Here is a 13030-nt window from a genome sequence, read left to right as displayed (position 1 = left end):
AGGGGGCTGGTGGGGCCCGACTCCTCAAAATAAAATTTTTTTATATGGTTTTTTTAAAATTTTTAAAAATTTAAATGAATAAAGGTAAAATTGTACTTTGACCCTCTCTGAAAATATTAAAATTTAATTTAATCTTTTAAAAATTATAAAGATATATTCTATTAAAATAGTGAAATTGTATTTTTTCTATCGTAAAAAATTACAATTTAATTTTCACTCCCTCTAAAATATTGTATGGTTTCGTTCCTAGTTTTTGAGATAATTTGATTATGTTTTGTATTATTTAATATTAGTTATGATTCCTTTCAAAAAAACAAAATATTAGTTATAATTATTCATATATGTTTTATTTTTTACTATAATTGTACTCAGAAAATTAATGTAAATGTTTATTTGAATTTATGAACAAAATCCCTTAATAAAGTTTAAGAGAAGAGATTATATGAAACTGTGATTCCACACCATCCCTACCCCTTTCTAATAGGAGAATAATAAATCAGATTTGTTTCTCCTGATTTTCAACTTTTTCCTCCTGAAAAAATTCAAATTCAACTAAAAATGTTAAAAATCAAGAGAAAAAAATCTGATTTGTCATTCTCCTATTGAAAAATAATAGGGATGACGTGGAATCACAGTTTCATACAATCATTTCTCTTAAGGTTAAATATATTCTAAATTTCAGTTGACTTCAGACTATACTAATTAAAATTTAATTATAAATATTCACACATGTATTATTATTTTAAAATTGCATTAGATATAAAATAATTCAAACTCGAAATAACATAAAAAATTTTAAAAATATTCAACTTAACTAGAATTAATTTTTACGTGTATGTGTGAAATGAAGCTGGAAATGTTTAGGGTTCATGTGCAAGCATTACAGAATTGGTATTTTTGGACCATTTTCTTTAATAATCTCTTTTATATTTTCCTCCTATTATAATTATATTAATCAAAATATTTAAAGTTCATATATTCAAGCCAAAGAAGCAGGCACCAAAAAGACAAAGTTGAGGTCATCATACATAAATATTCTAGGGTAAAAATTACTAAAATAGTCACCAAACTATGCCTTCAATTCCATTTTGGTCATCTAATTATTAATTTTTTTCATTTTATTCATTCAACTTTTTAAAGTTAAATATTTTATTCACTCTCTTATTCAGAGGCGAAATTGGGGGATGGCAGGAGCCCCGCCCCCCCCCCTAAAATGGAATTTTTTTCATTTAGGCCCTTTAAAATTTTTAAAAATTTAAATTTATAAAGGTAAAATTGTACTTTAGCCCCTTAAAAATATAAAAATTATAAAGATATAGATTATTAAAATAGTGAAATTGTATTTTTGCTATCGTAAAAATTACAATTTAATTTCAACCCCCTTAAAAAAAATTTCTAGCTTCACCCCTACTCCCATTAGTTGTGGTTAGATGAGTCATGACAAGCTAGCATGAGCCTTTTTGTATTGACCTAATAATAAATTTAGTCCTCCAATGTTTACATATTCTATCAATTTGATTCCAAATCTACAAAATTCAGCAAATTTAGCCCTAAATATTTACAAAATTTTTCACTTTAGTTCCAATTCTAAAAGTTTCAAAAAAGAGAGGAAAATATTAAGAAATTTCATTTATAGATAAAAATTTATAAAAATAATTTTAAAATATAAAATATAAAAAAATACAAAATAAAAATATGTGTGTATATATATATATATATGCATATATCTCAGATGGTTCAGAAAGAAATGAACACAAAATAAAATGATAGGTATCAGATAAAGATGAAGTTAGGCATCCCTATGAAACATGGAATTGACAAAGTTATCTCCTTTTATTCGGTTTAATTTGTATTTTCAATTCCTATATTATATTTTCTGGGACTTTGTTCGTTTGAACGACGTACTCAGATTACCTCAAGTTTGGAAGTTAGTAATGACATTTTCAAGCCAATAAAAAAACAATGTGAAAAAAAAATCAAAGTTTTCATTTCATGAAAGATTTTTCGTTACATTGTTTTTTCTTCTCGAATATTAAATCTCTATATATTTTTAAAATAATAAAAAAATCAAAATAATTGTTTTGTAATATAGTTTAAAAGTTGTTATTTTTAGAAAAAAATTAATTGATGTGATATTAAATATGACACTTCACTTGATTTTTTTACCTATTCACAAATGTGACATTAGTTAAAATGAGCACAGTATGAATGGTGTTAAATACTCTTATTGTTCAATGTGTCTTGGAGGTACGTTAAGGAATATTTAAAGAATGATTTTAAAATATATATATATTTCCTTTTTCTTGAAATTTTAGAATTATAATTAAATCGATAAATTTTATAAATGTTGATGGTTAGATTTATTGAATTCTAGAATTCAAACTAAAATGACAAATTTTGTAAACATTGAGGCTAAGTTTGTTGAATTTTTTAGATTTAGAGTCAAATTGATATAATGTGTAAATATTTGAGTGCTAAATTGGTTATTAGGCCAATAAAAAAAGGCATATGTTAACTTTCTATCACTCATCTAACGACAACTAGCAAGAGAGCAACTAAAATATTCAATTTCGAAAAGTTAAGTGACTAAATCGAAAAAATTAATATTTGTGTTACCAAAGTAGAACCAGAGGCATAATTGGATGACTATATTTGTAGTTTACCCAAGGGCTAATGTGTTGTTTGTCCCCTAAGCTTGTCAAAAATTACCTAGTTGGTACTTGAGCTTTTTTTTTTGGATCTAGTTGGTATCTAAACTTGTATTTCATCAACCAGGTTGGTACCTCCGCACTAACACTGTTAGTTTGTGCATACGTGGCACAGCTATCAATCAGATGGTGACACGCGGCAATCTCTTAGTATGCCATGTGGCATATATAAATTAAAAGAATCTTTAAAAATGTATAAATTAATAAAAAGTATATCTTTCACATCAAGAATGAACCTGGACAAAATTTAGTCCAGATACATTTAAATCTAGACACATTTATCCATATTCATTCTAGATGCAATTTTTTTAGTAAGTTTATATGTTTTTAATTTTTATTTAAAATATCAAGGTATTATTATTTTAAATTAATATATATATATGAACATTTAAAATATATAAATTAATAAAAAATATTTAAAAGTTTTTACATCAAGAATGAACATAGATAGATTGTTCCAAATTCAAATGCATCTGGACAACCAAATGTGTAGATTCATTGTAGATGTGCTTTTAGTTCTTTTATATATTTATATATTTTATAAATTTATAAAATCTAAAAATTATTTATATATTATATATTGTGAATTTTTGTATAAAATTCAAAATATTTGAGGCTTTATATATTTTTATAAAATTATATTTCATATTCTTTTAAGTAATAATAACCTAAAAAGTGATATTTTAGCTTGATTGACATTGATATTATTACCAATAAATTTGGACACAATAAAACATATTTATTCTCTTAATTAAAGGTTATTCCAAGTAAGAAATTCAATTTTTGGACTGCAAGAGGAGTCTTATCGGTTAATGCTGAACTTTCAGTAATGTCTTTGTGGAATCCACCAATGAAATTACTTCATCCGGGGGAGTAAAATTTAAGCAGTTATCTTCAGTTTAACTCAAGTTTAGTTGCTTTCTTATCTGTGTAGCAAGTTTAACTTTGGGAGATTCAATTCTCGTCTCTTAGCTCTTGAACTACTTGTTCTTCAGTTTTCATTTATTTTACTTTTAATAATAAATTTTAGATCTTGATTTACCTTAAAAAAAAATCTGAGTTAAGAGGACTTCTCTTTATCTTCCATGAATTGCAGTAAAAAAAAATGATTCTTTTTCTTGCTTGGAAGAATCCGATAGTGGTTATAAGTGGAAAAGCCAAATGGATTAGCCTAGAAAGGAGATGAAGGGTTGACATGTAAAAAAAAAATACTTAAGTGGCATGATTTTATTGGTTGTACAAAACCTAAATTTTTATTTAAGTCATTGAACTATTCAAAAGCTTTTATATTTAAGTCACTATGCAGCGAGCTCCAAGTGACGATTCGACGATCGAAATGGTAGATTAGTACTCATCGACGAGTAGAAGAATATACTTTAGATCCAAGTCGATTTGACGGTCAATGTTAGAGATTAGAAGAAAAAGTTGTTTGAATTTTGATTTGCATATTCATGATGTTCAAAGTTGTTTCATGGAAAAAAAAACTTCAACTATAATAGAGTTTTCGATTGATGCACGCTAGGCGAACAGAGAAAGCCATATAACATTAATTTTAACAACCCAATAACTTAAATGAAAACTTTTGAATAATTCAATGACTAAACTATATAACTTTTTTTTTAATTAAGTGACTAAAATAAAAATTGATAACTAATGATATAATTTGCCCACTACATATTAACCATTTACCCAAATATTATATGTGAGTTTTCTTTCAAATTTATTCTATATTTAAATCACCCCATGTATAGTCATATAAAGCAAAATTATGATCACTAAAAAACACCAACGTATGATGTGTCCCTAGAGAGCGCACAATTGGTCGAACCCAAGACCTAAACATACAATGGCTTTGCTCTAAACCAACTTCAAGAGGCATTGTTAAACTCTTTATGGATCAACTTCTAATCACATTTAAAGACAACAATACTCGATTTATGTACCGTTGCGTACTAGAGTTTTCCATCTGCCAGGTTAGTCGGCTCGGTCCAAAGTTCCGTCTGAAAAATAAGAGAATTTGAACAAAAATATAAGTTCGAAAAATGGGTTTGAATTGCTACTATTTTATTGTTAATGTTTGAATATTATATAACACTTGTTTTATTGTTAATTTTTCTACTGTATTATAGGTATTTGCTTGTTAAGTTACACTTATCTTCGTGTTATATTTAAGTATAGAGACTTTTTAATGTATTTTTAATTTGTTTGGAAACATTTATTTTAATATTTTTAATATATTTTGTGTATGATATATATTTTTAATTTTTTATATAAAAAGTAAAAATAAAAAAATTAATACGGCCGGGCCAGGCCCAAATTTTAGCTTTTTTATCCGAGGTAGGCTTGGGTAAAAATTTAAGCCCGTTTTTTGGGTTGGGTTGAGCCTGAGCCTATCAATCGAGCGTAAAATTTTGTTCGTGTCCGATCCGACCCATAGACAACTCTATTATGTACTAACAAAAATGTTATAATTATGTTTAATATATATTTATATATATTTATAAAGGGAGGCATGATAAACTTAAAAAAATTAAGTATTGATTTTTTTTTTGGTTCAAATAGTATTGAATTTTAATACTAGAATTACATATGATAAAATTGTGATATATTAATAAAAGTTAAGCACTGAATATAGTTATAGTTATTTTGTTTAATACTAGCAAATCTTGATTTTAAATATTTATTAATTCAAAATTTTGATCTTATTAATATGGTATTGTTTATTTTACTTTGACTAGTTTTGGATAAAAGCTAAAGATAATAATTTGAATATTTTAATTTTTACTAAAACGAGAATTGAACTTGATCATGGATTGGGTCACCCGTCCAAGCCCGAGGGCTCATCCGAAAAGTGGGAGAGTTTAGGTAAAAATATAGACTCAAAAAATGGGCTTGAATAAAAAAATAATACTCATTTTCTAAACGGGCCAAGCCTTGTGTGGAATTTTTTGACCTAAATCCGGCCCAAATCACATGTCTCTCTCTCTATATATTTTTATATTTTCAATTTGTTGGGAAACATTTATTTTAATATTTTGTGTTTATGATGTGTTTTATTTTTAAAATTTTTTTATATATAAAAATAATCTTAAAAAAATTACGATCGGACTCGGGTTTAGCATTTTTAACATGGGTCGAGCTTAGACAAAATTTTAAACTCATTTTTCAGGCTAGACCAATCCTAGGCCTAGAAAGCGAACTTAAAATTCTGCATTGGCCCGACTCAAACCGGATCCATAATCAGGTTTAATAAGAATTCAAAAATAAGGTTTTAAAAAATAAAATCATGTCATATTTAACATTTATTTCTTGAAAATTTTATATTAAGTCAATATAGTTATCAAATACAATTAGAAAAAAAAAATATTGAAAAAATTTTCAATGATTTACCAAACACCTTAAAAGCAGTTAATGATTATTAAAGCCCACATCAAAATATAAAATTATTTTTATAATTTTTAAAAGAAATTATAAAAAATTAAAATGATAATTTTTTATATTCAGTTTTTCTAAAGTTAATAATTAAAATTATTTCCAGCTTTACCTTATCGAAAATAAGCTCACCTTGATTGAGGTAAAGAAGGCGTAGGTGAACAAGAAGAGAAAATAAAAAGCCCATTTTGGTTCCAAAGTCTGTCGAAATCAAATTGCGGAAGAGACGAAAACAGCCATCGCCCCATGGCCATGGGAGATTCCGTCCCTACTCCTCGCATATCAGTTCATCAAGCTTTTGGCGGCGGCTTAGGTCTCATCTCTCTCTCCCTATGCACCACCTTGTTCATTTCTTTTTCGGATACATCTATTTCATTTCCATTTACGCTTCTACCATCATTCCTTTAATTTGACCTTTCCCGGGCTTTTTTTTCCCGATTACTAATGTTTTCGGTCAGAGTACTAAAAAAAATAGGTTAATTGTATTGTTTCAACAGCGCCTTAAAAAGGAAGTTTACATGATTCTGATTTATTTTGGGTTGTTGGGGTTTTAATATTTTTTTTATGGCATGTTTTGTTTGTAGTTGCTGATGTGCTGTTATGGAGAAAATGGTGTGGGGGAGTTGTGATGCTAGCCTCAGCAACCACGTTTTGGTGCCTCTTTGAATTAGCTGGTTATAGTATCTTGTCTTTCGTGGCCAATGTATTGTTACTCCTTGTTGTTATTCTCTTCTTCTGGGCCAAATCTGCTTCACTTCTCAACAGGTATTTCACATTTTAGACCTGTTGCAGGGTGTACCCTCGTAACAGGTTTTTATCTCCCTACTCTGCCAAGAGCCTGACGGGTTCACAGGGTGGGAGCAGTTCCTACTGCCTGAACAGGCGGAACCATGTTCAAGTGGTACCCCAACAATGGCCTATACACGATAAGTCATGGGGTTGAGTCAGAGCATAAGCTAACTCTTCATTTTACACATGGTTCCGACTGTTCAAATATTTCAAGGCACTCAGAGACGAAACCCTGATTGGGGACAATACTAGACTTGTACCCTTATCATCATCCTTTCTATGCATTCCATTGCTTTGTGTACCCTGGATAAAGAACTAGCTTTGTTAGTACCCTTTTTTAATGAGAGGATTTATTAGAGGAAATCCTTTTTATAAAGGGGAAAATTGGAAGTTACAGTATGTTATGATTTGGGTTTAATGCGGAAAGTCATTCTGCTGTCTGATACAGACCTTTGCCGCCACTTCCTAATTTGGAGATCTCTGAGAGGACTGCTGGGAAGATTGCTGATGAGTTACAAGTGTGGGTCAATATTGCATTGTCGATTGCGCATGACATTACCCTTGGCAGAAATTTGAAACTTCTTTTGAAGGTTAAGGTCTAACTTTTCTATATAAGTGCATTTTCCATTGGTTTGATGTAAAACACTAAAACTTTAAGATATCTTTGCCTTATGTGTATGCATCTCAGGTTGGTGTTGCCTTGTGGTTTGTTTCTTTCATTGGTAGTTTCTTTAGCTTCCTCACTGTGATCTATATTGGTGAGTCTTATTAGATCCTATTCATTTCTATAACTGTGATGAGTCCTTTAATTTTATTCATACATGCTTATTTCACTTGGTATGTTCTGCAGGGGTTATTCTTAGTCTATCAGTTCCCGTGTTATATGATAAGTATCAACACCACATTGATGAAAAGCTTTCTGTAACAAACAAAATCATACAGACGCAGTACAGGAAAATCGATGAAACAGTATTAAGGAAGCTTCCATTGCCCTCTAAGAAAGAAAAGAAGATGCAGTAGGTAAGTTTGTTTTTCTGTGTCTTCTGATTATATCACTTTAGAGTTTAGCCTACATGACTAAGATGCAAGCCTATTCTACATTGTTTGGTTTGCATTAATTTGAGTTAGGCAATCAATTAACCTGTGTTGCAAGGAATTGCTTTTACCTCATAAATACATATTTATGCAACCAATAAATGTGTATTCAACAACCAATGTTCCTGGAGAAGTTACTTGATGGCCAAATCAGAGAATTATCCCTTGTTTATTAAGGATTTAATGATTCTCTGATGTTCATCATTCAAGCATGGCATGCTATCTAGATTATATTACTCTGTTCCAATTTAAGATTATATTTTGTTGTAGCATTTGGGGGCTCATGACTTGCCTTGATATCTTCCTCCTGCTATAAATTTTGTTTTTTACGGAATGAGTATGAGCATGGATTAAGCAAAGAGATTCTAGTCTATTTTCGATACAAGAATCTGCTTTGTACTGAACTGTGTTCAGGAAAACAGGCCATTTTCCAAATATCATGTGTTCCATACAAGTTTTTAGGTGTAGAATATAATTATTCTAATCTTAAAATTTATAAATGTTATATATCGGTTTGGGATGTGATCCCTTTATGATAAAAGCTGTAATGTCACCTTGAGCAAACTTAGCCGAAAAATCGGTTTAGCCATTTGGAAAAAAAAACCTATCTGACAGAGCTTTGATCAAACCATGACTTGGTGATAGCGAACTATATGCCTCTAACAGGCCCGCTTTTGAGGCTAGCTGGGATGAGATTATAAAATTAATGTGACCAAAACATTTAACCAGGAGTCGTTTTGTAGGTAAATTGGTAAGTTCTGAATGGTTTCTTCAGTCTAATGATCGGATGTGCTTCTGTGATCTACGTGCTGTGTGCAGAGAGTGAGAATCATGTACTTCCATTGATTCAACATTGAATAATTTAACAAGCGTCAGATATAATTAGTTGAGAACAAAATGTCAAATTGTTGAAGCCAAACCGTCTTGTTTGGATTCAGTTGTTGCTTCTCTGTTGCTCCCTGAAGCATATGCACTTATTTTATGCAGGGTATTCAGGTGAAATGTGACCAGGGGCTTAGAATTTGGTTTTCAAGATGTGAAGCTATTGATTCAACTATTTGAGTTAGCAAATCATTGGGAGCAGGGATAACCTTGATAAGTTTTTTTACTTTCAGGAGAAGATTCAACCATATATTACTTTTCCCCTTGTGGGGATCTCTATATTCTTGATTAAGTCTTTGGCCTGCAGTTTATACATTTATGATTTTCTTTCTATATGAGCTTTTTATCATCCCTGTCTGAAAGGAGATGTAGAGTACTAGTGTGGTGCTTTTTTTTTTTACTAGGAGAGAACTATTTATGTAATAGACGTATACAGGAATCTGTATCATCCTAAATTCCAAAGTTTGTCGTTTTTGTATTGCATGATAAACCCCTGCGTTTTTGGGTGAATTTCCAGGGCTGATGGTATATTCATTTGTTTTCATACAATAAGAAATTGGTTTCAGGTAAATCTGTTTTCCAGAGGCTTTCTTTTCTTCCTTCCTACGTCATTCGAAGCTTTGATACAAATGTGTATACTTGTCTTTAGGATCAATTATGCATTGAAAAATAAGAGGCGAAACACTATAAGCTTCAGGATTTGATCACCCTTAAATGGTGGTTTGTAGTTGACCACTAACTCAAATCAATAAAGAATATTTTCCTTTCCCAATGAAAAAAACAACCTATGACTAAATCATTGCCACATGCTGTACAATGTATTTAGAGCAAAAGGAAACTTGTAAAACAGTTCTGAGATCATACAATTGAAATTACTTGTCAAACGGCTTGAAAGATGGAATTTAACTATTCTACATTTGAACAACTATGACTACAAATCATGTTCCAGCAGAAGCTTCAAGTTCATGATGTTTTACCAACAGCACAATTTATGCAACCTTGGGTATCGGAATACCGTCTGACTGAGGTAATGTCACCGAGCGCAACAGTTCCAGCGAGAATACAAGCCCCAGAAAATGAGATAGGATAGTGTTACCAGATGCCTGCATGAGCACGAGATTCATAAGAATATGCAATAACCAAGACTCTTTCTCATTATAAGTTTCTCTTTTATCAGGAATAGTGTACAAGAATAGTAACCGGACACGTATAACTGTTTCCGGGTCTGCAAAACCATGAATTTTAATATCAGACCGAAAATGTAGCATAGAGGAAAGCAAACTTTAAAGCCATGCATACAGCGAACTATGTTCTTCAAGGCATCTGCAATTGATTAATATAAATTCGAAAGGCCTATTGTATGTCGCTCATTATACAAAACTAGATACAGATTGCTTGCAGGTCCTCTTGGATGCTGACTGGTAACTGAAAACCGGGAATTTCATATTTTTCATGGGTCAGGCTCCTCTTTCTTTCAATTACCATTTTCTTTCTTCCTAGAAGAGGGAGGTGCGTAGAGGGTCGAACTAATGCAGTGACTACAGCCTCGATTTCTCAAACACGAGTAATTCTGTTAAACATTATTGATAAATCGATTGGAAGGCTCAAATTAGATTAAGTACCTGCACCAAGAATACATCCAATGCGAGAACTGGACTATAGCCAGGAGAAATTCCTTGATAATATGGATTGGTGGAAGAAGTAAGAGCCTTGGCTACCAGTAAGCCCACTGTAGCTTGCATGCCAAGAATAGCAGCACCCATTCCGAGGAGATTCAGAACTATGCCATTTTTCAAGCTTTTCACAACATCAGCTCGAGGAGGAGCCTGAAAATCCAAGGGGAAGATTAGGATTTATAAGAAATTGAATGAGGCAACAAAACTTAACCAAAAGCTCAAATAAGCCCTGAATTTGGGCATTATATACCAAACCGTATAATCTTCCAACCACAAAAGCAGTACACGCAATAAGTGGCTCAATCTAGACCAAACTCAAATAGACCACTACAACTGTAATTCAAGGGAAATAATATGGTGACAGAAACCAGGAAATAAAAACCTTCATCTTCATGCCAATCCTTGTACACTCTATGTTTCTAATGACGCCTAGCAAAACCTCTGTTCAATTATAAAAAATGAAGCATGAGGAAACAAGAAAAGAAGTGAACTATTATTTGTTTAAGTTGTATTGCACTTCAACAAATCATTTGTTAACTTGCAGTAGAATCTTTGGTTTACTCAAGAAAAATGGCAACACCAACAATATAAAACGTCACCCTTTTCATCCAGGTAAGTCGATAAAGTTCCTAAGTTTAGATTCGACAAACTAGATTAAGCATATACTAAATATGAGAAAGAAATGACTATAAGCATCCAGTTTAATTGCTTTGAAGTGGGCTAATTCATTTACTTCAAATATGAAATGATAATTAACTTAAAGAATATAGGAACGATTGCTCTCCAACTCTCAGTATTCCGTCCTTAATTGATCATTCAAACCTAACTGAATATATATATACCGCATAAACAATCAGGTTCATGTCCAACATTCATACTAAACAATAAGACATGATAACAAAAGAAGATTACAGGCAACACAGATAAAAATTCAGATATCTATATGTGTGTGTGTGTGTTTCTCCTAACCCCTAGGAGCTAGGACTTAAATATAAGAACAAATATACAATAAGCACAATGCGTTTCAAGTTGATAACACGTCAAACAGTTTAAACCATTAACAAAATCACAACTTCTACCTACCTTTGAAGGATCATTAGCAGTTCTCTTGAGTTTCTCTGAAAGCCGAATATACCCAAATGACCAGAAAACCGATATGAAAGCAGCCACGATTCCACTGGCGGTAGCATAAAAAGTAGCCGGCGATGTGATTTTCCCAGTAATAACAACAGAAAATGAGAGTATCACCGCTGATACCAAAGTGCACACTAACTGTCCCCAAAACCCTAAATTGCCCAATCGCTTAAAGTACCTCGACGTGTTCTCTAGCCTCTTCGAAACCTGCACCATTTCCATTCAAAATCCTAATAACTCCTCAAACAAACCTTCATTTACACTAACATTAAAACCCCATTAAACAATCCAAAATTAGCCCACAACATATCTTCTAGTTCTAATCTGTATTTTGATGTTACTGATTACATGAACAATGCCAGTTACCGGTTGCATTTCTTTAGCCTTACCCAAAAGATATTATATAAAAAAAAAAAAAACTGAACAAGTTGAACCAAAGAGCAGAAACCCAATCCAATAAAGTTGAAACTTCAGCACCAAACAATTCAAATCAAATAAAAAAAAGTAACAGTTAAAAGGGTAAAATCTGAGAATAAGAAAAGGAGAGTGAAGGGTGGGGGGAACCTGAGCAAGCTTCGCCTTGTCAGTATCATCATTAGAGGAGGTAAAACTGGGTGAAACTGAGGACGAAGAGACTTTGGGCGAAAAAAGCGTAGATCTTAGAACATTAAGAGGGTCGTAGGATGCGAAAGGGGACAACGGAGGTTTTGGTTTCCGAGTTTTGATTGAAGTGAGAAAATTTGGAGGAGAGAGAGTGAGCGGTGGTCGGAGGGGACCCACCGCCACCGCACATATACCGGAGCGAGTAGCCGGGAGCAGTAGCGTTTGCATGATTTCGGGGACCGAATTGGTGCGTCGGACTTGGAGTTAGAGCGTAGCAGTGATTTTCAACTTCGTTATTCAATTTTTAAGAAACTTTCATTTTATTTAAGCTAAATTGAGTACCCTCTAATTTTCCTTAAAAATAATCATTTCAAGTCGCCCAAACCATAATAAATTCTTCCGTTGAACCACAACTGCAAAACCCATGAAGCAAAATATTTGTAATAAATATATTGGTCGGTGAAATTTTGGTGCATTTGACAGTATTAGACTACAATGGATAGAAAATGGCCACATGGGCCCAAAAGAAATAGAATAACATTTAGATTGCAATTTTTTTTTAAAAATATAGTGTAAGGGAATTAGAATGTTTTAAAATTTGTTTATGTTAAAAAATGATAAGAATGAGTTTGTTGATTCAGTGGTAAAACTTTAGCTTATCTTTATGTCTTACATTTGAAATCCCTTGTGTGCATTCAACCAAAATATTTT

The 13030-nt window shown here is 31.6% G+C and overlaps 2 protein-coding genes across 2 annotated transcripts; one reads left to right on the top strand and one right to left on the bottom strand.

Moving 5' to 3' along the window:
* Window positions 1-6285: 6285 nt before the first annotated feature.
* On the top strand, window positions 6286-9477 carry LOC105783055 (reticulon-like protein B11). Its single transcript, XM_012608235.2, has 6 exons — window positions 6286-6453; window positions 6725-6905; window positions 7378-7519; window positions 7618-7687; window positions 7780-7949; window positions 9012-9477. The coding sequence occupies exons 1-5, from the start codon at window positions 6387-6389 to the stop codon at window positions 7947-7949; spliced, it is 630 nt and encodes a 209-aa protein (XP_012463689.1). The 5' UTR covers window positions 6286-6386; the 3' UTR covers window positions 9012-9477.
* A 116-nt stretch (window positions 9478-9593) lies between these two features.
* Window positions 9594-12732, bottom strand: LOC105783054 (protein TIC 21, chloroplastic). The gene is made up of 4 exons (XM_012608234.2): window positions 12281-12732; window positions 11666-11923; window positions 10529-10732; window positions 9594-10009 (listed from the first exon to the last, which is right to left on the bottom strand). The coding sequence occupies exons 1-4, from the start codon at window positions 12545-12547 to the stop codon at window positions 9896-9898; spliced, it is 843 nt and encodes a 280-aa protein (XP_012463688.1). The 5' UTR covers window positions 12548-12732; the 3' UTR covers window positions 9594-9895.
* Between the last annotated feature and the right edge of the window lie 298 nt (window positions 12733-13030).

The sequence above is a fragment of the Gossypium raimondii genome, chromosome 13 (genome assembly GCF_025698545.1).
Source record: "Gossypium raimondii isolate GPD5lz chromosome 13, ASM2569854v1, whole genome shotgun sequence".
Classification (NCBI taxonomy): domain Eukaryota; kingdom Viridiplantae; phylum Streptophyta; class Magnoliopsida; order Malvales; family Malvaceae; genus Gossypium; species Gossypium raimondii.
The sequence above is the reverse complement of the archived record's forward strand: the minus strand, read 5'-3'. Positions and strand labels throughout refer to the sequence as shown.

What these genes read in the sequence shown, in the direction of transcription:
- LOC105783054 (XM_012608234.2), bottom strand. Translation starts at nt 12,547, where the DNA reads ATGCAAACGCTACTGCTCCCGGCTACTCGCTCCGGTATATGTGCGGTG. An exon ending in ACAAGGCGAAGCTTGCTCAG is followed by an intron (nt 11,924 to 12,280) that starts GTTCCCCCCACC and finishes GAAATGGTGCAG; the next exon opens with GTTTCGAAGAGGCTAGAGAA. An exon ending in TGGATGTATTCTTGGTGCAG is followed by an intron (nt 10,010 to 10,528) that starts GTACTTAATCTA and finishes GTGCTCATGCAG; the next exon opens with GCATCTGGTAACACTATCCT.
- LOC105783055 (XM_012608235.2), top strand. Translation starts at nt 6,387, where the DNA reads ATGGCCATGGGAGATTCCGTCCCTACTCCTCGCATATCAGTTCATCAA. An exon ending in AGCTTTTGGCGGCGGCTTAG is followed by an intron (nt 6,454 to 6,724) that starts GTCTCATCTCTC and finishes TTTTGTTTGTAG; the next exon opens with TTGCTGATGTGCTGTTATGG. An exon ending in TCTGCTTCACTTCTCAACAG is followed by an intron (nt 6,906 to 7,377) that starts GTATTTCACATT and finishes TGTCTGATACAG; the next exon opens with ACCTTTGCCGCCACTTCCTA.